Here is a 26,048-nt window from a genome sequence, read left to right as displayed (position 1 = left end):
ATCGATCATAACCATTCATGATCCATGATATCATGATATATTTTGTGATATTTGTAAATTGTCTTTCTAAATGTTTCGTTAGCATGTTGTTAATGTACTGTTAAATGTGGTTAAAGTTATCATTGTTTCTTACTGTATTTACGGAGACCAGAGCCATGTCGTTATTTTCATTTTTAACCCGAAAACGCTTGCAGTCTGTATAATTCATAAATGCATCTTCATTTTTATTAAGTTTCTCCAACAGTGTGCAGCTTTAGCCCCGTTAGCCGTGCAGCACACTATCAAACTCATTCAGAATCGAATATACACACATTTCACAAATCACAATATTACTGTTTTTATTGTATTTTTGGATCAAATAAATGCAGTCATGGTGAGCAGAAGAGAATTCTTTCAAAAACATTAAAAAACCTTACCGACCCCGAACTTTTGATCTGTGGTGTATATTATATATTTTTATTTATAATATATATTTTGTGGTGTATATTATTATTTTTATTGTTATTCACCTATATATCATTTAAAAAGTATGTAATTAAAGGGATAGTTCACCCAAAAAATGAAAATTCTGTCATCATTTACTCACCTTCAGGTTAGTGTCTCAGGTTAAATGTCTTCGTTCTGCTGAACACAAAGGAACATATTTGGAATGCCAGTAACCAAACAGATTTCATCTCCCATTGACTACCATAGTAGGAAAAATAAATACTATGGTAGTAATGGGGGATGAGATCTGTTTGGTTACTGGCATTCTTCCAAATATCTTCTTTTGTGTTCAGCAGAACGAAGACATTTAACCTGAGACACTAACCTGAAGGTGAGTAAATAATGACAGAATTTTCATTTTTTGGGTGAACTATCCCTTTAAATGCCATATCACGGATTTGACTGGATAGTTTAATTATCATTATTGTTAGTTTCCCAAGGATCAAAAAAGCCATGTGAATAGAAATGATGTTTTATTAACAAAGTTCGGGAGGAGATAATTAGCCTAATTAAAACGGGAGGAGCGCATTCAGTTATTTTTACTGGGTTACGCAATTTACAGTTTTTCAGCATCCCTCCACCACTCCATCTCCTCACTTCTAACTGTTCCTATCCCAACCTAGGATGGGGGAGTACTCTGGGTTCGGGCCAAATTCCAGCCTGTGCTAATGACAACAGGACAAGTGCATTTGCAATGTTTGCATTGTGTAGAATGTTGTTAGAATGTTGCAGACCATTTTCTTTTGCAAGTAATTACAGTTTTCATCTCATAAATCTTTGGCATACACGCGCCTTAAGCTGGGTGCACACTGTGCGATTTATAATAGTCCTTTACGATTGTTGCTTGTCAGACTGTACGAACATGATCCTCATGTCACACTGTGGAATCTCAGCTGTCATTTATGTCAGACTGTACGCGCACATGAAAACTTTTCCGGAGTTTTACATCAGCAACCCATACACGTTCGGTGACAGAGATCTGCATTTCACATGGAACTGAAATGGTGGCTAACAAAGAAATCTCTACTGTTAATTTTGATAATGGTTTATCTTGAAAAATGAAGACAATCTGACGTTCGTTGTAGGAGAAGTCACACTGCAGGACTGTGTGCCAAATCTTCTGACACTGCCAGAATTTCGTTGGAAGCAAAATTTGATCGCAACGGTCATTAATCGGCTGTTGGTGAACATGTCAAACTAGCGATCAAAAAATACAGATTTTAGGCTAGGATTATAGGAATCTTTTAGGATTTGCAAAATTTGTCTCAGACGACCAAATCGTGGCCAAAATCGCACAGTGTGCACCAGCCTTTCTAGAACACCTATATTGAAGATATTGCTTTGCCCCCCCAATCTTCTCTGAACGCCCCTGTTGAAAAAACTTTAATTTACATGATCAACTATAAAACTCTTCTGTCATGTTTTCTTTCACCTTCTACAGGAGGAACATGAACACACTCAGTGATTTTTTTCTGCTTGTTTTCTTAGTGACTTACATTGTAGGAAGTCGTTCCTGGTTCTGGGAACAATGTTGGTGAAAGTGACTGTGGAAATCAACAGACATGAAGAGTGTGATTATCATCAAGAGAAAATGATCCCTGCATTTGTTCCCAAGTCATTTCTAATAAGATCTTCTACATGATATGAAATGATGGAGGATCATTTCTGAGGGCAGATGAATCTCCAGGATTTTACCTCTGTCAGAGATCTTCTTCAGCTCCTCTTTGCAGAAATCCTCCAGGTTTTCTATCAGCTGAAGGACAGATTCTCTCACAACATCAAAAGAGGAGAGAGAACTGAAGGGATCATCATTTACGTCTGTAGATTCAGGAGGAGCTGAGAGAGACTGGAAACTCTACAGAAAACAGAAATCAAAGCTCATCACCTCCACACTTCAGACAATAACCTGCACTACTGTCAGATTTGAGCAGCTCTTGTTGATCTTTAGTAACTCTCCTCAATCCAGCACTTTCACAGCATCAGCTTCATTCTTCTCATGTTCATTATATCATGTTAGAGCTGTAAGTTCTAGTGTTTGACACTTACACTATGTGTGAACTTTCTAGGAAAACACTTGATGATCAAACATCTGGCAAAAACAGATCAAGTGCATCAATGGAGTCACATGGCAGGGTTGAGTAGATTTGATCATGAAAAGCTGTTTAAAGGCAATGAGTAGATTGACCTTTATTTATAATTTTTGAGCAGTTAGTGGCTCTGAAATTCACCGGGACTTTTAGGACACGATCCCAAGGTCAGGTTTTGTGTGATTTAAATATGCTAAAGCAGAGGTAAAATACAGCCTTACTTCCTGTTTGAGGACTAAATATTTAAATATTAGTGAAGTTTTAAACTGTTGTCGTCTGGAAGCTTAATATATCTTGCAGAAAAAATGTTTCCTAAGAGATTTCCAGAGCTGAACTGCATTTGTTAATGTGTCTCTTTTAGAAGAAGAAGATCAGATGAGAGTCTGACGAATGATTATATAATAACCGAACACACAGATCAACGGTTCATTCTGCTCTCATGAAATGTTTCTCTGTGAGTCTCTTGCTCAAGTCCACTATGATCCTGTTCTTCTAGATCTCTGTTACCTGCAGGAAATGGATGTGATCCTGTGTGTGTAAAAGCTGCTCAAGCTCAGCGTCTCTCCTCCTCAGATCATTGATCTCCTGCTCCAGTCGCTCCAGTCGTCCTTCAGCTCGACTCACTGCAGTCTTTTCCTGATCTCTGATCCGCTGTGTGAACTCAGAGCGGCTTCTCTCAATGGAGCGGATGAGCTCAGTGAAGATCCTCTCACTGTCCTCCACTGCTGTCTGTGCAGAGCGCTGTTAGGACACACATCACAATCACACAGTGGCTTCAGTGAGTCCTGACTGAGACTTCTCAAACTTCTCTTCTTCTCCAGACTCACCTTATGAGACTCCACAGCCTCTCTCAGCTGCTGAAGATCTTTCTCTCTCTGCTGGATCCTCTGCTGGAACGACCTCTGCGTCTCCTTCAGCTGGTGCTAAAGGAAAAAAATAGTATCAGGAGAAACATCACATAAATCATTAAGTAAACAGATATGAATCGAGTATCAGTGAAATGGTGAGATTGAGGGGTTAAAGATCTTGCATGATAAGGTTATAGGTTCAATCATAAGTGCCAGGATTATTTCATCAAAGCCTAGTTTTATAGGGATAGTTCACCCAGAAATGTGGATTCTTTCATTGTTTACTCATCCTCATGTCTTTTCAAACTTGTATGGTTTTCTCTTGCAGAACACAAAAGAAGATATTCCACAGAATGTCTCTGTTTCTAGAGCCCAAATCAAATATGGTGACACATCAATAACAGCAAACCTCACTGGCTTATGCATATCAGATGATTCAATTCAATTCAATTCACATTTATTTGTGTATAGTGCTTTTCACAATACATATTGTTTCAAAACATCTTTACAGAGAATGCATGTCAACATTACAATTTAAAGTGATCTATTATCAGAGTTGACTGTGTCCAAATTATGTAATTTCAGTAATGTACATACACTGTATTGCCAAAAGTATTGGGACACCCCTCCAAATCATTGAATTCAAGTGTTTCAATCACTTTCATGGCCACAGGTGTATAAATCAAGCACCTAGGCATGCAGACTGCTTCTACAAACATTTGTGAAAGAATGGGTCGCTCTCACGAGCTCAGTGAATTCAAGCATGGTACCGTGATAGGTTGCCACCTGTGCAATAAGTCCATTCGTGAAATTTCCTCATTACTAAATATCCCACGGTCAACTGTTAGTGGTATCATAACAAAGTGGACTCAATTGGGAACAACAGCAACTCAGCCACGAAGTGGTAGGCCACGTAAAATCAGAGCTGAGGCACGCAGTGCGCAGAGGTCGCCAACTTTCTGCAGAGTCAATAGCTACAGACCTCCAAACTTCGTGTGGCCTTCAGATTAGCTCAAGAACAGTGCATAGAGAGCTTCATGGAATGGGTTTCCATGGCCAAGCAGCTGCATCCAAGCCTGACATCACCAAGTGCAATGCAAAGCGTCGGATGCAGTGGTGTAAAGCACGCTGCCACTGGACTCTAGAGCAGTGGAGACGAATCACACTTCTCTGTCTGGCAATCCGATGGACGAGTCTGGGTTTGGCGGTTGCCAGGAGAATGGTACTTGCCTGACTGCATTGTGCCAAGTGTAAAGTTTGGTGGAGGGGGGATTATGGTGTGGGGTTGTTTTTCAGGGGTTGGGCTTGGCCCCTTAGTTTCAGTGAAAGGAACTCTTAATGCTTCAGCATACCAAGACATTTCATGCTCCCAACTTTGTGGGAACAGTTTGGGAATTGCCCCTTCCTGTTCCAACATGACTGTGCACCAGTGCACAAAGCAAGGTCCATAAAAACATGGATGAGCGAGTTCAGTGTAGAGGAACTTGACTGGCCTGACCTCAACCCGATAGAACACATTTGGGATGAATTAGAGCGGAGACTGCGAGCCAGGCCTTCTCGCCAACATCACTGCCTGACCTCACAAATGCGCTTCTAGAAGAATGGTCAAAAATTCCCATAAACACACTCCTAAACCTTGTGGAAAGCCTTCCCAGAAGAGTTGAGGCTGTTATAGCTGCAAAGGGTGGGCCAACTCCATATTAAACCCTACGGATTAAGAATGGGATGTCATTAAAGTTCATGTGCACGTAAAGGCAGGCGTCCCAAAACTTTTGGCAATATAGTGTATATAACTCTGTTGATAAAGAGTTTGCGTCATCTGAAATCCTTGCAAGGGTTGGTGCCGTCTCTTCACAAGTGTTGGTCATCTGAAGTCTTCATAAGAAGCTGGATCTAAATTGAAGCTGATGTACTCTCGTGACCTCAGGATTGGCATCCCAAGATAAAACAGAAAAGCAAATGGAGAATAATTAGTGTAGCTGCTGTTCATAACATTAAGCGTAGATAGTCATGTGTAATTGATCTGATATGAGATGCATTATGTCAATGCTTGGCTAAAGAGATGTGTCTTTAATCTAGATTTAAACTGGGAGATTGAGTCTGAGCCCCAAACATTATCAGGAAGGCTATTCCAGAGTTTAGGAGTGAAATGTGTAAACGCTCTCCCTCCTTTAGTGGACTTAGATATCCTAGGTACAACCAGAAGTCCAGAGTTTTGTGATCTTAAAGAGCGTGAAGGATTGTAGGGCGATAGAAGATCGGCTAACAAGATTTAAACAAGAAGCTATATAACATGATTCGTTTTCTGTCAATGAATGAATGCAAACAGTTCCTCATCTGTCTAATAATACATGTAATATGTTTTATTAGACAGATGAGGAATATAATGCATCTTTGGCATTTCCATGGTTTCTACAAAATAAAACCAGAAACCGAGGGTAACGCGGGTATGATGTCACTGATAGGCGACGCACGGACACGGCCCGTGTAAAAGTATTTTTTAGTATTTTTAAAATACAAAAATACAGTAGTTTATTTTGATACATGGTGTGACTGCTGTATTTTGTAGTTTATTTTGATACACTTAAAATTAAGGTATTTGGTATTTTATTTTAAAATACATTTTGATGTATTTTTGCCCAACCCTGGGTGACAGGATGCATGTAACTAAGCAACAGAGCTGTCCATTAAAGATGTAATTATGATAAAGTAGCATGTCCTAAAACTTGCCTACTCTTCTGCTACACAGTCAAAAGTATGTAGCCTGCTTTTTCTTAACAAAAACAGTAATTTTAGGGCATAGTATAAGTAGGCGAATTAGGACACAGCATTAGATTACCCACCTTAGTGGGTAGTATGGATTTTTTTATGCTATCTTAATGTACTTCTTGAAGATTGAAACTTTTGGACCCTACTGACTATCAATAAATGGACAAATGAGACATTCCTTAAAATACCTTCTTTTGTGTTCCTCAGAAATAAGAAAGTCACTCCAGTTTGGAATAACATGAGTAAATGATGAAATGATGTGAACTACTGGTTTAAAGGGGTCCTATTAAGTAGCCCAATATTTCAGTCCTGTCAATCATCATTATGAACGTATACCAGCAGCAGTCATTGTGCCGTCCCAGTGACAATTCTTCCAGCATCCCTCCACCTCCCCATCGCCAGTTATGGTAAAGGGCATTGCAATTCTGATGCACATTCTAATCAGTAGACCAATCACAACAGACTGAGGTCGGCTAACCAATTAGAGCAGACTCTGATTTTTGGAAGGCATGTTTTAAAGAAACTGAAACTAAAACAGTGTTCAGACAGAGAGGGTGAAAACAGACATTTAATGATGTCAATGTATTCTAGTAGACCCCATGAACAAAATGATGAACCTGTAAATGATCACAATGGGACCTCTTTAAGTTCATACCTGTTTCTCTGTCCTCTGTGCTGCAGCTGATACAGTGTCGTGGTTTTTATGTTCATCCATCGTACACAGCAGACATATACACTTCTGATCAGTGTGGCAGAAAACCTCAAGGATCTTGTTGTGTTTCGGGCAGATCATCTCCTGCAGTCGTCCAGTGGCTTCAGTCAGATTGTGTCTCTTTCCTTTAAACCAACTCTCATGTTGTTCAAGGTGATTCTGACAGTAAGACTCCAGACACACCAGACAGGACTTGACGGCTTTGTGTTTTCTTCCAGTACAGACGTCACACTGCACATCTCCAGCTCCAGCGTAACAGTCAGCAGGAAGTTTAATCTTCTTCAGTTTCTCCACCATTTCAGCCAGAATGGTGTTTTTACCTAAAGCAGGTCTTGGACTGAAGGTCTGTCTGCACTGAGGGCAGCTGTAGACTCTTCTCTGATCCTCCTGATCCCAGAAGCCTGTAATACAGATCTTACAGTAACTGTGTCCACAGGGAATGGTCACTGGATCCTTCAGGAGATCCAGACACACTGAACACATGAACTCATTCTGATCCACTGAAATTCTGGCTTCTGCCATTTTACAGCATGAATACAGAGACACAAACACACAACAGCTCAACTACACTTAGGTAACTCTGAACTCTGAACTCAGGTGATTCCTGTATCCTGGTTTTGTGTTTGAGTGACGTGTGTAAAACAGGTGTGCCTGTAAAGCAGCTTCCTTATTCCTGGTCCTGAAGAGCCTCATTGCTGCTAAGTTTCTAGTTTTCATGGGTGTTCCCACACACACTGTGTTTATTCAGTCTTAGAAACACACCATAAGTTAGAGAGAAGCAAGATAACATCCTTCAAAGTTCAATAATTCTGTATCCTAAATACTACACTGGTACTGCAGGACTGAAAACTGTCCATAATTACTGTTCCTTAAAGTCTTCATGAAATCAAATTTGCCAAATCTTTTTTTTTGTTTGTTTGTTTTTTTTGTTATTATTATTGATTATCACAGTATTTATTATAAATGATTTATTTATGCACATAATTTTGTTAAATATATATGTGCGTGTAATCTTGAATCAAAATAACTTCCTCTCCTTCTTGCAGCAACATCTCCTCTCTGATGATGTGTTTTCTGGCATGAGGGCGGGGCAACCTGTCACTCACAAGAGATCTACCAATAGCAAACCACAACCATCTAATCAATTCCTCATAGACAAAATCAAGCCCGTCCTACATTTGTTCTTGATCCAGAAGCCGTTTTACTCAGATATGTTACAATTGGGAAGAAATTACTATCATAACTTGTATTTTATGCATTAATACCTCATGAATGTTTTCACTTTGAGTATCATGAAATATTTAGTCTTTTAACTGATAAATAGGGATTGTTGTTGTTGTGAGTCATTTCTTGAGATGGATGGACATGATTTCATACATACATTTCATCAAAGTTTGGTGTTATCTCGGATTATCTCTGATACATCAGAAAATTCACAGTGAAAGCAATATACTTGACATATATTTTTAAGTGATGAACTAGGTAAAAAAAGATTCTTTCTGGTTGTTGTTGACAACTTGCCATAATGCAAGTATGATAACACCAAATAAAACTTCATGCTAACAAAAAATATATCATTTGTATTGTTCTGACATACATTTTTCCACACTTACACTTTTGTTACATTTTTTTTCCCATAATCCTTTGTCTATACTCATCATTATTACATTGAAGGTGCGTTCACGCGGCCTCGTAATTCCTGTAGTTATGAGATTCTAGCTTGTAAAAAGCATTCACGTCCTCGTAGAGCTTGTAATTACAGCTTGTAAGCTGGGAGTTTTCTGAAAGCTCCCAGATGTACCACCTGACCGCTGTAGATTCATAGGTGTTGATAGTGGTGCCATGGAAACGCATAATTCCCAGTCCAAGGACGTAAACAGCTCCGAATATAACGTCACGTGTTGTCATCTCAAGATTCTGGTAAATACGAGGAGGCGTGAACGCAGCATCAGTAACTCATTTCATTGTTAGCTTCTGTCTATTTAAACCAGAGGTGGAGAACGTTGATCCTGGAGGGCGACTGTCCTGCAGAGTTTAGCTCCAACCCTAATTAAACACACCAGGGTCCTTCAGGATTACTAAAGTTACAGGCAGGTGAGTGTTTTTTTCAGGGTTGGAGCTAAACTCTGCAGGAAAATGGCCCTCCAGGATCAACGTTCCCCACCCCTGATTTAAACCATGCCATATCTGTCATTTGTCATTGAGTTTTTGTAGTTGTCACTCTGCACATCTGAGCACTCTCCCTGGATTCTTGTTTCTGGTTTTTGGTGGATTTTGCAAGTATTTTGACCCTTTGCTTGGCATATGATGTTGATTTTGGATTTCCCAATAAAACTGCAATTGGAGTCTCAGAGCATTCCATGACGCTCACTAATTGGAGTTTTGCAAGCGATAGAGGGAAGGCGGGATTACCTTCTCGTAGCCAACCAAATAAGGATACCATTGACACTACATTTACTGTTATCTGATTGGTTCAATAAATGAGCCAAGCGCCAAAGACATCCTGACTCTGATTTGGCTCAGCATCGTCCTCGCCACCAGAATGGTGCTTTTAAATGCACAAAAATATATTAAAACCTTTACAAGTTGTATACCATAAAGCTTATTATTGGATTGGTTTGGCATTTTATTGAAATTCTGTATCATATAATCTGCTTAGACCATTGAGCTGATGCTAAACGATATAATTAAAACATTTGATACCAAATCTTTGACAATTAAAACTTGTAATGTGTATGTTGCTAATTGTTATAATGCATCTCTTGTAAGGAACTCTTGATGAACGCTATATTGCATAGGCTCCATGCACGACTGTCTCATCTGCTCAATCAACCACCAGTTGATTTAGATTTTTTTGGGGAGTTTGCCTGTTCCCAGGAGCTAGTTTTTTTATGTGTACTTTTAAGCCAGGAGGACTCTTTTCCACGTGCTGTAATGGATGGACTCAGAGAGATTGTACAAGTCATTTGGTGAGATCAACTCTAGACAAGAATTATTTTATAAGAGGAACGTATTGAGGAACTGATAGCCATGTTGCAGAATTGCTCAAAAATCATACACTGGAGATCATTTTTGAAGTATAAATTTAAACACTTATTATTTAATGTAACATAATCATTATCTACAAGTAATATCCCTTTAAAGTGTACAGAATGTGCTTTTGTGATCTGGTCTGTTAGCTAGCAAATAGTAAATTACCTGTTACCATCAACCCTGTTACTTTTCAGAGTAACAGGTTTTGACATGTGGGTAACAGGGATGACAGATTAGGTGTCAAACTTAGCCACACTGATTTTAACATTTATATGTGTAAAATGCAAACATTTTAAAAGGTCATCCCAGGTGTATTATTGACGTCTATATTATTCAGTGTGGGTGGCATATGTGCATCAGTTACATTTTTAGTTAGTATTTTTAGTATTAATATTGTTGGTACACAAATCTCTTAATTCAAGTATTAACTATTTAAATATATTATATAAACATAATATATAATCTATTTTAACCCTAACAGATGGAGTGTGTAGCTTTTCATTTCTTAAACGACCATGTTGGAATATGTATCATGGCCATATTCCAGGATGACAATGCCAATATTCATCAGGGTTAAAGAATGGTTCAGAGAACACAAAGAATCATTTTCACACATGAACGGGCACTTCTGAGTCCTGACTTTAACCTCAATGTAAGACTAACCTCTTGATGGAAATAAATGTTCTGATGTCATTTCCTTCAGGAGGTGCATACATTTTTGGTCAAGATCTTGTATTGACAATGCAAGAGGTGAGCACTCTGTAAAGTCTCCTCCAGCACATCCCAAAGACTTACATTGATGTTAAAGTCAGTGGCCATTCATGTGTGAAAATGATTCTTTGTGCTCTGTGAACCATTTTTCACTGTTTTAACCCTGATGAATATTGGCATTGTCATCCTGGAATATGGCCATGATACATCTTCCTACATGGTTGTTTAAGAAATAAAAAGCAACACACTCCGTTATGGTTAAAAGAACCGTTGCCAAACATATAACATGCTAGAAACATAATAATCACTGTAATAATGATCCATTCATAGTTTCTTAAGTATTTACCTATTAAAATCCAAACAACAACCTTTTTTTTTTGGCCAGGCAGTGTATATTTTAAGTTCTGTGAGGGGACACACTGACACAGACAAAACATATGGATGCATGGGTCTAATTACAGTACCTTTAAAACATTTATAAAGCGTGCATAAGCACAGATTTGATCTTAGAGTGTGCGTACGCTTAAATCCATGCCAACGCTCATAAAAACGTGGAAAAGTGCTTAGCGCCACATCAGGGATGTACAGATGTACAGTACACACTTTTCCTTGTCAGATTACTGCAGGTTTTTTGGAAATCTAAGCTATTCTTGCAGCTCGCCATTCTAAGTTAAAGGATTTGGACGATAACTCTTTTATATGTAAATGACATTAATTAGGTGTTGTTTACAACGCGGAGAACTGAAACCATTCAGCTGCGCACAAGTTCAAGATTATTTGCGATTTATATATTTCACATCTGAAAGAGAGGTGTACACTTGTTTTCTGTGTGTATTCATTTTATGAATCTCACGTACGCACATCTGAGAAATGATCGCAAAATCTAATTTAGGATGGTTTCTGCGCAACATTTTATAAATGAGGCTCTTGATCTCTTAGAAATTGAATGTTTCACTCATACAGCTATGCAAAGTGAATGCAAAACTATATAATATAAATTAAAAAGTTAGAAACTTTACAGTATTATGTAAGCAAATATGTAGTGTGTATGCTGAAGAATGTGTGTCCCGTCATCCCTGTTATTCTGGTCAGTCCTGTTACCATTATGTCAATCCTGTTACTGTCATTAATTTCATAAATAATGTAAAAAATAATATTTGAAATGGCCTTCCAAGTTTTTCAATTGTAACAATCACTCTATTTTGTTTTGGACAAAGCCCTTCTTTTAATATCTCTCTTGTAAATATATATATTTTTCTTATTTGACAGGTGATCAGCCTTCAAAATTAGGATGTTTTTGGTCATCTGAATGACAAATATAAGATTTGTTTAAAAAAATACCAAATTTGAAACAACCCCAGTGAAAAAAAGGGACAAAAATACTGCTCACATGTGAAAACTATTAAATAGTTCTAATTAAAACTGTAGTATATAGTGATGATTATGTCTGTAACAGGGATGACAAAATTGTATAGCCTGAGATGGCACAATACAATTTCTTGTCATTTTAAGTTGTCTTTAAATTAAACTTATTTTATTTTTTAATTTTTCAAAGTTGAAAAGGCACCGATTTCGTGGAATGACCCTTCTGGACGTTTATAGTAATGATGTTATTTATTTGGACTGATTTCAGAGTTAATACATTTTTCCAGTTCTCTGGATTGAACTGATGATGATTTGACTCAATACTTGTTGTTTTTATCTTTTCTCAGAGTTGTCAGAGCATCAGATCTGTAAATCCTGTTCAGGAGGAGGTTTATTTCAAGTAAACTGGATTAGATTATAATAATTGTGCTCATAATTTCACTGATCACAAGTTTACAGTATGAGCAGATGATTTGGGTTTATATATTCCACATTTATTAATAGTGACATTCATAAATTTTTTACAACAAATGACTTTTATTGAATGATACATTTTAATGAATCTGTCACAAGTGAGGCTCCCGCACTTCCTTCCCCGCACCACCGGAGGGAGCCTTCACCGGAATACTGATACCATCATTCGGACTACATTTCCCATAGGCCCTCATTCCTGGGACTGATTGCACACACACCTGCACCACATCACACTCACACTATTTAAGCAGCACGCACACACACACACACTGCGAAGTCTTGATTTGCCCCGGTGATCATTTCTAAGCGTTTTCTGTGGATTGTTATACTGTTGCCGATTGGACTGTTTATCTCTTGTGATTCTCTGCTGCCTGCCTTGATCCTTGCCTGTTTACTGGACTGTGTTTGTTTGCCGCCTGCCCTGATCTCTGCCTGCTTTCTGATACCGTTTGTCTGCCGCCTGCCTCGACCATTGCCTGTCCCCGTTTACGTCTCTGCCTCTGCCCTTACCTGGGTATACACTATTCCTAATAAAAGCTGCAAATGGATCCCCATGCTGTCGACCCATCATTACAGAAGACTTCGCCGACTAGCGATCCAGCAGCTATCCTGCAGCTCTCTACTGAGCTATCCGCCCAGGCCAACCAGCTCGCAGTTCATCAACATCAGTTGAATCGATTAACTTCCCTTACCGAGGAGCTGGTAAAGACTCTACAGGGCCTTCGGGTCAGGCCTCCCGAGGTTCCCGCCTCGCCGCCCGCGGCTCCCGACAACCAGGCCTTCACTCCCGCTCCTGCGGTGAATCCACGACTCGCCTTCCCAGAGAAGTTTGATGGCAATCCAGCTAAATGTAAGGGATTTCTGCTTCAATGCTCACTCTTTGTTAACCAACAGCCGGCTCTGTATCCCTCCGATTCCAGTCGGATATCCTTCGTTTGCTCGCTGTTGTCTGGTAAAGCACTGGATTGGGCCACGGCTGTGTGGGGAGAGGACGGCTCCGCGTTTAGCACATTCTCCGCATTTCTTCGAAAGTTCAAAGAGGTTTTCGAACATCCCGCGGGAGGTAAGAGCGCTGGAGATCAACTGCTGTCGCTGTGCCAGGGCAAAACCACCGCTGCTGAGTATGCTCTCACATTCCGAACTCTAGCAGCTCAAACAAATTGGGTCGACGACACGTTGAAGTTGCTGTTTCGCAAAGGTCTGTCCCTAGAACTTCAAGCCGAGCTAGCCTGCCGTGACGAGGGAAGAACGCTTAGCGAATTCATAGAGCTGGCCATCCAAATTGATAATTTACTTCGCTCTCGACGTCCGCTCCGTGGGGCCACTTCCCAAACTTTAACCAACCCCACTCCAGAACCCATGCAGCTCGGCTATACACCGCTACACCCAGAAGAAAGAGAAAGAAGAAGACAACTCCACCTGTGTCTGTACTGCGGCCAAGCCGGCCACATCAAAATCAATTGTCCCATCCGGCCAAGTCCCTCTAACCCGAAAGCGGTGAGTTCCCAGCAATCCACCAACTATTCAGCTAACAGTTTCAAAATACCAGTACATGTGACTGTCAACAACCAGTGCATACCCACTCAGGCGCTCCTAGACTCTGGGGCTGCAGGCAACTTCATGTCAAATACTTTCATTCAGGAACACAACATCACTCTAACGGCTTGTGATTCTCAATTGACAGTGGAGGCGCTAGATGGTCGGCCCATCGGAGAGGGGAAGGTCGCACACATTACTGCTGAGGTTGACCTTCAAGTAGGAGTATTACACCATGAACCCATCAGATTTTACGTCATCCACTCACCCAACAATCCAGTCATCCTTGGTCTCCCGTGGCTCCGGACCCACAACCCACATATTTCCTGGAAGGAGGGACAGATTATTCAGTGGGATTCATCCTGTCATGAACTTTGTCTGAAACAAGTCACCCCATTACCAGTTCAAGCTGTATCAATCCACACAGTTAATTCCGACGAGTCCCACATTCCCGTCGAGTATGCTGACCTGGCAATCGCTTTCAGCAAAAGCAAAGCCACCGAGTTACCCCCACATCGATCCAGTGACTGTGCCATCGACTTACTACCAGGTACCACGCCCCCCAAGGGCAGAATTTTCCCTTTATCCCAACCTGAATCTGCTGCTATGAAAAAATTCATTGAAGAGGAGCTAGCCAAAGGTTTCATCCGGCCCTCAACGTCACCAGCAGCATCAGGCTTCTTCTTTGTCAAGAAGAAGGACGGTAGTCTCAGACCCTGCATTGACTACCGCGGACTTAATGATATCACCGTCAAATTTCGTTACCCTTTGCCCCTGGTTCCAGCAGCTCTAGAGCAGTTACGGCAGGCTAAATACTTTACCAAGCTGGATCTTCGCTGTGCCTATAATCTGATACGCATCAGAGAGGGGGACGAATGGAAAACTGCCTTTTCCACCGCCACTGGCCACTACGAGACCCTTGTGATGCCGTTCGGGCTGGCCAACAGTCCCTCCGTGTTCCAGTCTTTCATCAACGATGTCTTCCGGGACATGCTCAACCGCTGGGTCGTAGTTTACATAGATGACATCCTCATCTATTCCAGCACGTTTGAGGAACACATCCAACACGTCCGGGCTGTTCTACAACGCCTCATTCAACACCAACTCTACGCCAAGGCCGAGAAATGTGAATTTCACCGCACATCCACGTCATTCTTGGGGTATGTCATCAGTCACGAGGGAGTGGCTATGGACGACAGCAAGGTGAGAGCAGTTCTAGAATGGCCACGACCACGAACACTGAAAGAACTGCAACGATTCCTGGGGTTCGCTAATTTCTACAGGCGGTTTATAAGGAACTTCAGTGGCATTGCAGCACCTCTAACCTCCATGACCAAACGACAATCCACCCGTCTCACCTGGTCCAATGAGGCGATACAGGCTTTCCAGGAATTAAAGGAACGTTTCACCACTGCTCCCATTCTCCGTCACCCAGATCCAGAGCTCCCCTTCATCGTAGAGGTTGACGCATCCAGCACAGGCATCGGGGCCGTACTCTCACAACGTCAAGGAAATCCAGCCAAAATGTTTCCGTGTGCATTCTACTCGAGGAAGTTATCAGCAGCAGAACGAAACTACGATGTAGGCAACCGGGAGCTACTAGCCATGAAGGCAGCGTTGGAGGAGTGGCGGCACTGGCTGGAGGGAGCACAGCACCCATTCACCATACTCACGGACCACAAGAACCTTGAATATCTCCGTTCAGCCAAACGCTTAAACCCCAGACAAGCCAGGTGGGCCATGTTCTTCACCAGATTTCAGTTTACCGTGACATATCGACCAGGCTCAAGGAACCTCAAAGCCGACGCGCTGTCTCGCCAAGTGGAGGAGGTAGAGAGGTAGAGAGGAAAACATCATCCCCGACAAACTTCTGGTCGCTCCCGTACAATGGGACATCATGACAGAAATCACCGAACTCAACGCACAGACGGTACCACCCCCGGAATGCCCACCAGATCGCACGTTCGTACCAGAAGCCCTCCGCAACAAGTTACTACATCAAGTGCATGTTCTTCCCAGTTCTGGTCACCCGGGTATTACTGCCACATTCCATCTGTTACAGAACCGGTTCTGGTGGGAGACCATGCTTGCGGAGACCACTCAATTCGTAAAAAACTGCACAGCCTGTCAAACCTCAAAAAACCATCCCGTCAAGTACCCTCCGGGTTGTTACAGCCACTGCCCATTCCTTAACGTCCCTGGTCCCACATAGCAATTGACTTCGTCACCGACCTCCCTGTGTCCCGTGGCCACACCACCATTCTTACGGTTGTGGACCGATTCTCCAAAGCCTGTCGACTCATTCCACTACCCAAACTACCATCTGCTTTTGAAACAGCAGAGACCCTCTGCAACTATGTATTCCGTTTCTACGGCTTGCCAGAGGACATTGTATCGGACAGAGGGCCACAGTTCACGTCCCGGGTATGGGCAGCCTTCTTCAAACACCTGAATGTCAATGTCAGTCTCACATCAGGATATCACCCCGAATCCAATGGCCAAACAGAACGCATGAACCAAGAGCTCACCAGATTCCTACGCACTTACTGCCAACAAAATCAAAATGACTGGAGTCGTTACCTGATGTGGGCGGAATACGCACAAAACTCTCTCCAGAAAGCTGCCACCGGCGTGACTCCCTTTAAATGTGTACTTGGCTACCAGCCACCACTTTTCCCTTGGTCCGGCGAACCCACCAATCTACCATCCGTGACAGAGTGGCTGCAACGCAGTGAGGAAACCTGGGACCTCGCCCATCACCATCTGCAGCGCGCTGTGAGAAGGCAGGAGGTACAGGCCAGAGTACACCGTGGGCCAATGGGTCTGGCTATCCACACGAGATCTCCGCCTCCGACTTCCATGCAGAAAGCTCAGTCCCAGGTTTGTAGGGCCTTTTCAAATTATTAAACAAATTACACCCGTGTCATTCCGATTAGACCTACCTGCTAACTACCGTGTTTCTCCCACTTTCCATGTGTCGTTGCTGAAACCCTCTGGTGGTCCGAGGGGGGAGTCGGAGGGAGCCGAGGCCCGCAACCCCCCACCCATGCTGATCGAAGGCGAGGAGGCTTACCAAGTTCGAGAACTACTCGATTCCAGGCGCCGGGGTGGGAGACTTCAGTACCTGGTCGACTGGGAGGGGTACGGCCCGGAGGAGCGATCCTGGGTCGATGTGGATGATATCCTGGACCCCTCACTCACAGAAGAGTTTCATAGGATGCATCCGGAGAGACCGGCCCCTCGACCACGTGGTAGACCCCGGCGTCATCCGCCTCCTCGCGTCTGGAGCCGCTCGCAGGGGGGGGGCTCTGTCACAAGTGAGGCTCCCGCACTTCCTTCCCCGCACCACCGGAGGGAGCCTTCACCGGAATACTGATACCATCATTCGGACTACATTTCCCATAGGCCCTCATTCCTGGGACTGATTGCACACACACCTGCACCACATCACACTCACACTATTTAAGCAGCACGCACACACACACACTGCGAAGTCTTGATTTGCCCCGGTGATCATTTCTAAGCGTTTTCTGTGGATTGTTATACTGTTGCCGATTGGACTGTTTATCTCTTGTGATTCTCTGCTGCCTGCCTTGATCCTTGCCTGTTTACTGGACTGTGTTTGTTTGCCGCCTGCCCTGATCTCTGCCTGCTTCCTGATACCGTTTGTCTGCCGCCTGCCTCGACCATTGCCTGTCCCCGTTTACGTCTCTGCCTCTGCCCTTACCTGGGTATACACTATTCCTAATAAAAGCTGCAAATGGATCCCCATGCTGTCGACCCATCATTACAGAATCCTGTATGTGATCATTTCAATTGAAAGGTAATTTTGATAGTAATAATAAAAATGATGATGTGACACTACAATAAGAACTGAATGACTGTGATTTCCATCTGCACAAATAGAGTTTGAGAAAAGCACAGATACACACCGTCACTCATCATGACTCACACACACACATACTCGGTTTCACTATCTTTGAGGGGACTCTCCATGGGCATAATGGTTTTTATAATGTACAAACTGTATATCCTATCCCCCTCACACACACACACACACACACACACACTGATCTCACTGTCTATATGAGGATTCATTACACACATTTATTCTGACATGTTATTTCACTGACAGAAGTTCAGCTGTAGTATTAATGTAATGAAGAGAAAATAAGAGACTCTATAACATCTCACTGTTACTGATTCATCATGAGCTCAAAGCATTATGGGTAGAATCTCTCTACAGTCTATTCTGTTTCATCAACACAGTTTCAATGATGATCCAGTACCAACACCAAACCCAGGATAGAGCGGTTGAGTGAATGTGGTCTGGACTGTGTGGATGAGGCTCATTGTGTCTCCAGAGACGCTGTAGAAGGACAGAGTTCCTGCACTGTGATCCACATACACTCCTATTCTCCTGATGATGGACTTTACAGGGAGTTTAGTCTCTATGTTATTGTGTCTGAATGAGTAACTGGATAAAGAGCAGAGCAAACCCCAGGACTGATCATTACCTCCAAACACACACTCAACACCCCGTCCCTTCCTGCTGATGCTCTTATATGACACTGATATACGCACTTTATTCCCACTCCACTCAATCTCCCAGTAACAGCGTCCACACACACTCTCTCTACACAACACCTGAAGATTAAAATCAAATCTGTCTGGATGATCAGGATACGGCTGGATTGTGTTAGTGTTAGTAATCACTCTGTTCCTCTCAGACAGACGGAGGAGTTTATTCACTGTGTTCAGATCCAGAGTGAGCTGAAGGGAATCTGATGGAGATAAAACACATTAGTCAGATATCCAGTCTGACAAATCATCTGTCTGATATCCTGTGCAAATCATCATGTTGAGCTTTCTTTAAATGTCTATCTGTTGCCCCAAAGGTTAAAGAGACTCGTTACAAAATCCAGTTTAGGATAAATCCATAGTGGAATTTTTACAGAAGAGTTTTCAGTTTGTTCTTACTTTCCTGAAACTCATGAAAAGCTTTTTTTTACTACTGTGAACATTTGGATGAATGTTTTTAATTAGCTTTCAGTGAAAAATAATCATACTTGTTCATTAGTTTTAGAAGATTTCCTGTTTTTGATCAATATGTCCAATCCCCAGTTTAGTGCTGTCCTGATCTTCGTTAAAGATCATTACTATATATCAATATATATATATATATATATATATATATATATATATATATATATATATATATATATATATATATATTGGTGTATATTATTATTATTCACCTATATATAATTTAAAAAACATGTAACTGAATGCCACATAACAGATCATTATCATTAGTTTCCCAACAAAAAACACTGTTAGCTAGTTTCAAAAACACTGTTAGCTAGTTAGTCAGACTGACACCAACAACAAACGTGTAACCAATCAGCATTAGGGGGCGTATGACGATTGAGGAGATGGGAATTTTTCTTTTGCAATTACAAGTTTCATCTCATAAATCTTTCACCCTTAACAAACACTTCCCAAGAACACCTCAACACCCCATTCTTGAAGATATAGCTTCCAGTGCCACCCAATGTTCTCCAAATGCCCCAATGCTCCAAATGTTGAAAAAATGCTAATTTACAACTATAAAACTCTTCTGTCATGTTTTCTCTCTCCTTCTACAGGAAGAACATGAACACGCTCAGTGAGGTTTTCTTAGTGACTTACATTGTAGGAAGTCGTTCCTGGTTCTGGGAATAATGTTGGTGAAAGTGACTGTGGAAATCAACAGACATGAAGAGTGTGATTATCATATCAAGAGAAAATGATCCCTGCATCCGTTCCTAAGACATTTCTAATATGATCTTCTACATGATATGAGATGATGGAGGATCATTTCTGAGAGCAGATGAATCTCCAGGACTTTACCTCTGTCAGAGATCTTCTTCAGCTCCTCTTTGCAGAAATCCTCCAGTTTGTCTCTCAGCTGATGGACAGATTCTCTCACGCCATCAAAAGAGAAGAGAGAACTGAAGGGATCGTCATTTACGTCTGTAGATTCAGGAGAGAGACTGGAAACTCTGCAGAAAACAGAAATCAAAGCTCAACACCTCCACACTTCAGACAATAACCTGCACTACTGTCAGATTTGAGCAGCTCTTGTTGATCTTTAGTAACTCTCCTCAATCCAGCACTTTCACAGCATCAGCTTCATTCTTCTCATATTCATTATATCATGTTAGAGCTATAAGTTTGCCACTTGCATTATATGTAAACTTTCTAGGAAATCACTTGGATGATCAAACATCTGGCAATAACATAAATGTAACAGTATCAAGTGCATCGATGGCGTCACATGGCAGAGTTGAGTAGATTTGATCAGGAAAAGCAGTTCAAAGGCAACAAGTAGATTGACCTTAACGGCTCTGGATTAATGGCTCTGAAATTCACAGGGACTCACGATCCTAAGGTCAGGCTCTGTAGTTTAAATATGCAGAAGCATTGCTAATATACAGACTTCCTGTTTGAGGACTTCACTACCAAATTCATGCATTCTGGCAAATAGATTATTTTATAATAGTTTAATTTATGGGGAATTTTGAAAGAGTCGCTTATTTTACGACCGAACAAATTAATCATCAAGTATTCTTTTCAACGGGCCATAACTATCAGCTCTATAGCGGATATGAATATCTAAACTATAGTGAAAACACTATTTATTAGCAAGGTAACCTTTTTTTTTTTAAGTTTAAGACATTAAATTCGTAAGCACATAACACAAGACACTCCTCTTTAAAAATATAAATGAGACTTTGATTATTCTGACAGATAAGATCTAACACAAACACAGTCAAGCACACATTCACACGAGTTGCAGAAAGAACAAAAGAATGAGTTTTAAGAAAGTGAAATGATGAAGTTTGAACTTTCTGTTTGAACAATCTCTGTCTGATCTACTCAGGTTCTACGATTTGAGATCGGGGATGCTCCGTCTCGATGGGGAGCAGTTAAATAATCATAATGACTCCACACAATAGAGGATTTTTTGGACAAAAAATCATTTGCAACAAGCCTCAAATCAGGCCGCTCACATTAGGGAACTTAAAATCTTCAAGTGTGTGGCTAGCCTTACCTGCAGGAAATAGATGTGATCCTGTGTGTGTGAAAGCTGCTCCAGCTCAGCGTCTGTCCTCCTCAGATCATTGATCTCCTGCTCCAGTCGCTCCAGTCGTCCTTCAGCTCGACTCACTGCAGTCTTTTCCTGATCTCTGATCCGCTGTGTGACCTCAGAGCGGCTTCTCTCGATGGAGCGGATGAGCTCAGTGAAGATCCTCTCACTGTCCTCCACTGCTGTCTGTGCAGAGCGCTGTTATGACACACATCACAATCACACAGTGGCTTCAGTGAGTCCTGACTAAGACTTCTCAAACTACTCTTCTTCTCCAGACTCACCTTATGAGACTCCACAGCCTCTCTCAGCTGCTGAAGATCTTTCTCTCTCTGCTGGATCCTCTGCTGGAACCACCTCTGCGTCTCCTTCAGCTGGTGCTAAAGGACAAACCAATAACAGGAGAAACATCACATAAATCATCAGGTAAACAGATATGAATCCAGTATCAGTGAAGTGCTGAGATTGAGGGGTGAAAGATCTTACGTGAGAAGGTTATAGGTTCATTCATAAATGCCTCATTATTTCATTATTTAGATGTATTGCCTAGTTTTATAGGGATAGTTCACCCAGAAATTAAAATTCTTTCATTGTTTACTCATCCTCATGTCTTTTCAAACGTATATGATTTTCTCTTGCATAACACAAAAGAAGATATTTTCATGTAATGGAAACTCGGATCAATATAACTCTAAGGTGATTGAATTAAAGTGAATAAGAACCGAATTAATATGTAAATGATTCAGAATTAATATTTAACACTTTCTCAACTATCAATTTAACGTCCACCGATAAATTGAGGTTAGGGTATTTTACCAATTCTGGACGGAATATTATCCCATGGCCAGCGGTAATAATATAAAGTTATGATTACTGATTATGAGCAAGGTAACAAAAATCATTAGTTTAAGGCAGTAACTTGTAAGCACACAGCACAAGACACTGATATTTGTGAAAAATAAAAAAAAACTTTATTGAACTACTCTAATACACACAAACTAAACTAACGAAAACACACACGCATTCATTCATACAGTGACAGGGAATTGCGATATTGTTAACGTAAGGTGAATGAAGTTAAATGTCTAGCGTTAAACACTCTTTCTTTGATCGCAACCTGAGAGAATTAACATACTAGCAATTCAACCTTAGTTAATTTGCTTAATAAAGGATGCACCAGCTCAGCAAAAATGAGACTGTGGTACTTGAGTTTGGATGCTCCTCTGAGCGCGTGTTCCCTTTGTGGCGTAGTTGCAGGAGGAAATCTTTTCGGTGCTGATTTGCTGGAGGTCGGTCGCTGTTGTATTCTGAGGGACAGCACTTGGCGGTGAATAGAAGTTAGCTTTGCTGGAGGGAAGCCTCATGGGTCGGTTGGCGGGTTATGCATTGCTGTGCAAGTTTCTCTGCGTCTCGATGAGTTGCTGGAAGCAAAGGACTTTGAGAGGATTTTCTTTGGCGAAGTTCAACGAAGGCTCGTACAGAGTAGTTGATGAATTTTGAGTGAGCCCTTGAAGAGGTATAACGTGTAGCATCTGGACAGCATCAAGATCATCAATTGGATTTAAGAAAGCTTTTAGCCTCTTGAACCCTTCATTTAATTCTTGAATTGGCTCCGACATGTCTAGGTCAAATATCCCCCTTTGTCACCTTTACTACTTCAGAGATCCTAAGCAGAAACCCTCCCCTAGCCTCATGGCACCTTAAACAACTTCAAAGAGCACCTAGTTCACCCCATGGTGAGCAAAGGGCAATGTGGCCACACACTGGACAAAACCCCCAGATGATCACCAATACACACACACACACACACACACATAGAGAAACTCCCTGAATTGAACTCATAAGTTAACCATTCCAGAATGTATATGATGTATTCCTTTTGTGTATGCATGTCTCCCTATTATAAGCATAAGTTACGACTTTTAATTGTGATAGTTACTCTAAATGTTTATATACAAGTGTAAGGACGTATCTCTGAGTTAATGTATTGCCACTATGCGATATTTGGTCTTATTTTAATCCTCTCCGAATGTTTTAATTAACAATGTATGTTACGTTACTGTAAAATGCATTACTCTATTTTGAAAGTCTTTTGGAAGAAAACTTACTCAGATCTGACACTTCATAAATTATGCAAATTAAGTCGTAAAAACACACAAAGGATTTTTCCTGCTTCAAAAATCCACGCTGGTCATTGGCCGGTCCAACCCAGGAGGAGTGTAGATGGTTTTGGCTATATAACAAACCAGCACGCAACCTTCTGTGCTCAGTCTTCACTAACTTTGGACGAGACGGGTTCTTCCTTTCTTATTTTCCGGCCATCAAACTCCGTTTAAAAATCCCGCTGAAGACCCCACCTCGGGAAAAGACCAATCGGATGCTCCAGCTCGAATGCACTGAAACTTCTGCGGAATGGTGCATTAAACACAGCACCCAAAATTACCAATACAAGTATAGAACCATTTCTTCCGATGTGTTTTAAGCTTACATTCTCTGATGTGATTCCTTGCTGGCTCTCAAAGGATTTACTCTTTGTAATTTGCCATTCTTTGATCACCTCTGTTTTTCCTGTCTATTACTTTCGTGATTCTATATATATATGTAATCTTTGCTTAGAGTTAGTCATATGTATTCATAGTTCATATATTAAATTCATATCATTGATTAATTCATATCATTGGCAGCATTTCTGAGACTGTTTCTGTTTAAAACAAAAAGAGTGAATTCATTGTCTCCCAGGGAAACTCTGGAATGTCTTTGAAATGCATAGTCAAGAGAGAGGGGGGTGTCCTGTGATTGTTTCTGTGGGGGTCTGCTGTGATTTGCACCTTGAGATGTGTCCGCAAGCTTCAGTTTCCTGATAAGAGTGGAGATTTACACCTTACGTCAAGGTGTTACTTGGCCATCTGCTCTTAAGCTTGTGGAACAAAAGGGTCTCCTCTGTCAATCAATGGGTTTAAAATTACATAGGCATGGGGAAGCCGTCTCCTTTCATCAATTTACCTCCATGGGCTAAGTTTGATCTTTGGCTCTTTGATCTTTAGGCAAGTGGAGTCGTGTTCATTTGGTGGGCTTCGTTCATGGATAATCTTACAATGAATAATGTCTCTGTTTCTAGAGCCCAAATCAAATATGGTGACACGTCAATAACGTCAAACCTCACTGGCTCATGCATGTCACATGACTAAACATGTCAACATATTTGATTTTTCCTATCGCTTCAGAAGACTTATGCTGTGTTTGCATATTATGCATCCTAAATAGTATTCAAAATTAGAATGACGGTGTCCCAAATCATAGTACGAGTATTCCAAAGATACCCAGGTGATCTACTATTACCGTTTAGAATCCGAAGTGAAGATCGGCACACACTCTGGCTAATATAGCCCACAATTCATTGTGCGATGTTGGATGAGGATTTGATTAGAACTACAAACACAAATAAAAAGTGTTAAACTACAAACATGTCAGATGTGCAAGACGAACGGTTAAGTAGAGAGGTTTAGATAACCTGACGAAAATATGTTTATTCAATGTTATCCACATAATATTTCATCTGCAACAGCATTGTGAACTTTTTAAAGATACTTTGGGAGTCTTTATCTTTCAAATGCATCATTATGGAAACATGAGGAGAGTTTTCCAAATGAAAGACCCACGACTGGCAGATCACGGTTCTAATTAATTTCTCTCTGATACGGTAGGAAATGTAATTAAATTGAATGTGGAGTATTTTAACTGTGACAAGATGATTGACAGGGCAGTATAAACAGTGACAGGATGCACGTAACTAAGCGACAGAGCTGTCTGTTAAAGTCACAATTATGACAAAGTAGTATGTCCCAAAACTTGCCTACTCTTCTGCTACACAGTAAAAAGTATGTACTTCAGAGTTACTACTAAAAAGTTCATACCTGTTTCTCTGTCCTCTGTGCTGCAGCTGATACAGTGTCGTGGTTTTTATGTTCATCCATCGTACACAGCACACATATACACTTTTGATCAGTGAGGCAGAAAACCTCAAGGATCTTGTCGTGTTTCGGGCAGATCATTTCCTGCAGTCGTCCAGTGGCTTCAATCAGATTGTGTCTCTTTCCTTTAAACAAACTCTCATGTTGTTCAAGGTGATTCTGACAGTAAGAGTTCAGACACACCAGACAGGACTTGACAGCTTTGTCTTGTGTTCCAGTACAGACGTCACACTGCACATCTCCAGCTCCAGCGTAACAGTCAGCAGGAAGTTTAATCTTCTTCAGTTTCTCCACCATTTCAGCCAGAATGGTGTTTTTAGCTAAAGCAGGTCTTGGTCTGAAGGTCTGTCTGCACTGAGGACAGCTGTAGACTCTCTTCTGATCCTCCTGATCCCAGCAGTCTGTAATACAGATCTTACAGTAACTGTGTCCACAGTGGATGGTCACTGGATCCTTCAGGAGATCCAGACACACTGAACACATGAACTCATCCTGATCCACTGATCCACTGAAATTCTGGCTTCTGCCATTTTACAGCATGAATACAGAGACACAAACACACAACAGCTCAACTACACTTTGGTTTCAGTTTCTCTGAACTCATGTGATTCCTGTTTCCTGGTTCTGTGTTTGTGTGATGCGTGGGACTGAAAACTGTGTCCAGAATTGCCGTTCCTTAAAGTCACCATGAAATCTAAATGGCCACATTTTGTTTTTTTTATTGAATATCATAGTATTTATTATAAATGATTTATTCATGCACATCACTTTGTTAAATTCATGTGCGCTTGTAATCTTGAATCAAAATAACTTCCTCTCCCTCTTGCAGTAACATCTCCTCTCTGATGATGTGTTTTCTGGCATGAGGGCGGGGCAACCTGTCACTCACATGAGATCCACCAATAGCAAACCACAACCATCCAA

General features: G+C 41.3%; 1 protein-coding gene and 1 pseudogene across 1 annotated transcript in view; both read right to left on the bottom strand.

Moving 5' to 3' along the window:
* Window positions 1-7,450, bottom strand: part of LOC127511451 (uncharacterized) — a 34,464-nt gene extending 27,014 nt beyond the window's left edge. Inside the window, exons 1-5 of the mRNA XM_051892263.1 lie at window positions 6,846-7,450; window positions 3,401-3,496; window positions 3,081-3,314; window positions 2,182-2,341; window positions 1,983-2,030 (exon numbers count right to left, since the gene is read on the bottom strand). Coding sequence (XP_051748223.1) covers window positions 1,983-2,030; window positions 2,182-2,341; window positions 3,081-3,314; window positions 3,401-3,496; window positions 6,846-7,424 — 1,117 coding nt within the window. The 5' untranslated portion in view covers window positions 7,425-7,450. The remainder of the gene's footprint in view (window positions 1-1,982; window positions 2,031-2,181; window positions 2,342-3,080; window positions 3,315-3,400; window positions 3,497-6,845) is intronic.
* Window positions 7,451-18,096: 10,646 nt separating this feature from the next.
* LOC127511134 (tripartite motif-containing protein 16-like) lies at window positions 18,097-25,654 on the bottom strand (annotated as a pseudogene).
* Between the last annotated feature and the right edge of the window lie 394 nt (window positions 25,655-26,048).

The sequence above is a fragment of the Ctenopharyngodon idella genome, chromosome 4 (assembly GCF_019924925.1).
Source record: "Ctenopharyngodon idella isolate HZGC_01 chromosome 4, HZGC01, whole genome shotgun sequence".
Lineage (NCBI taxonomy): Eukaryota > Metazoa > Chordata > Actinopteri > Cypriniformes > Xenocyprididae > Ctenopharyngodon > Ctenopharyngodon idella.
This window is presented reverse-complemented; position numbering and strand designations above follow the sequence as displayed.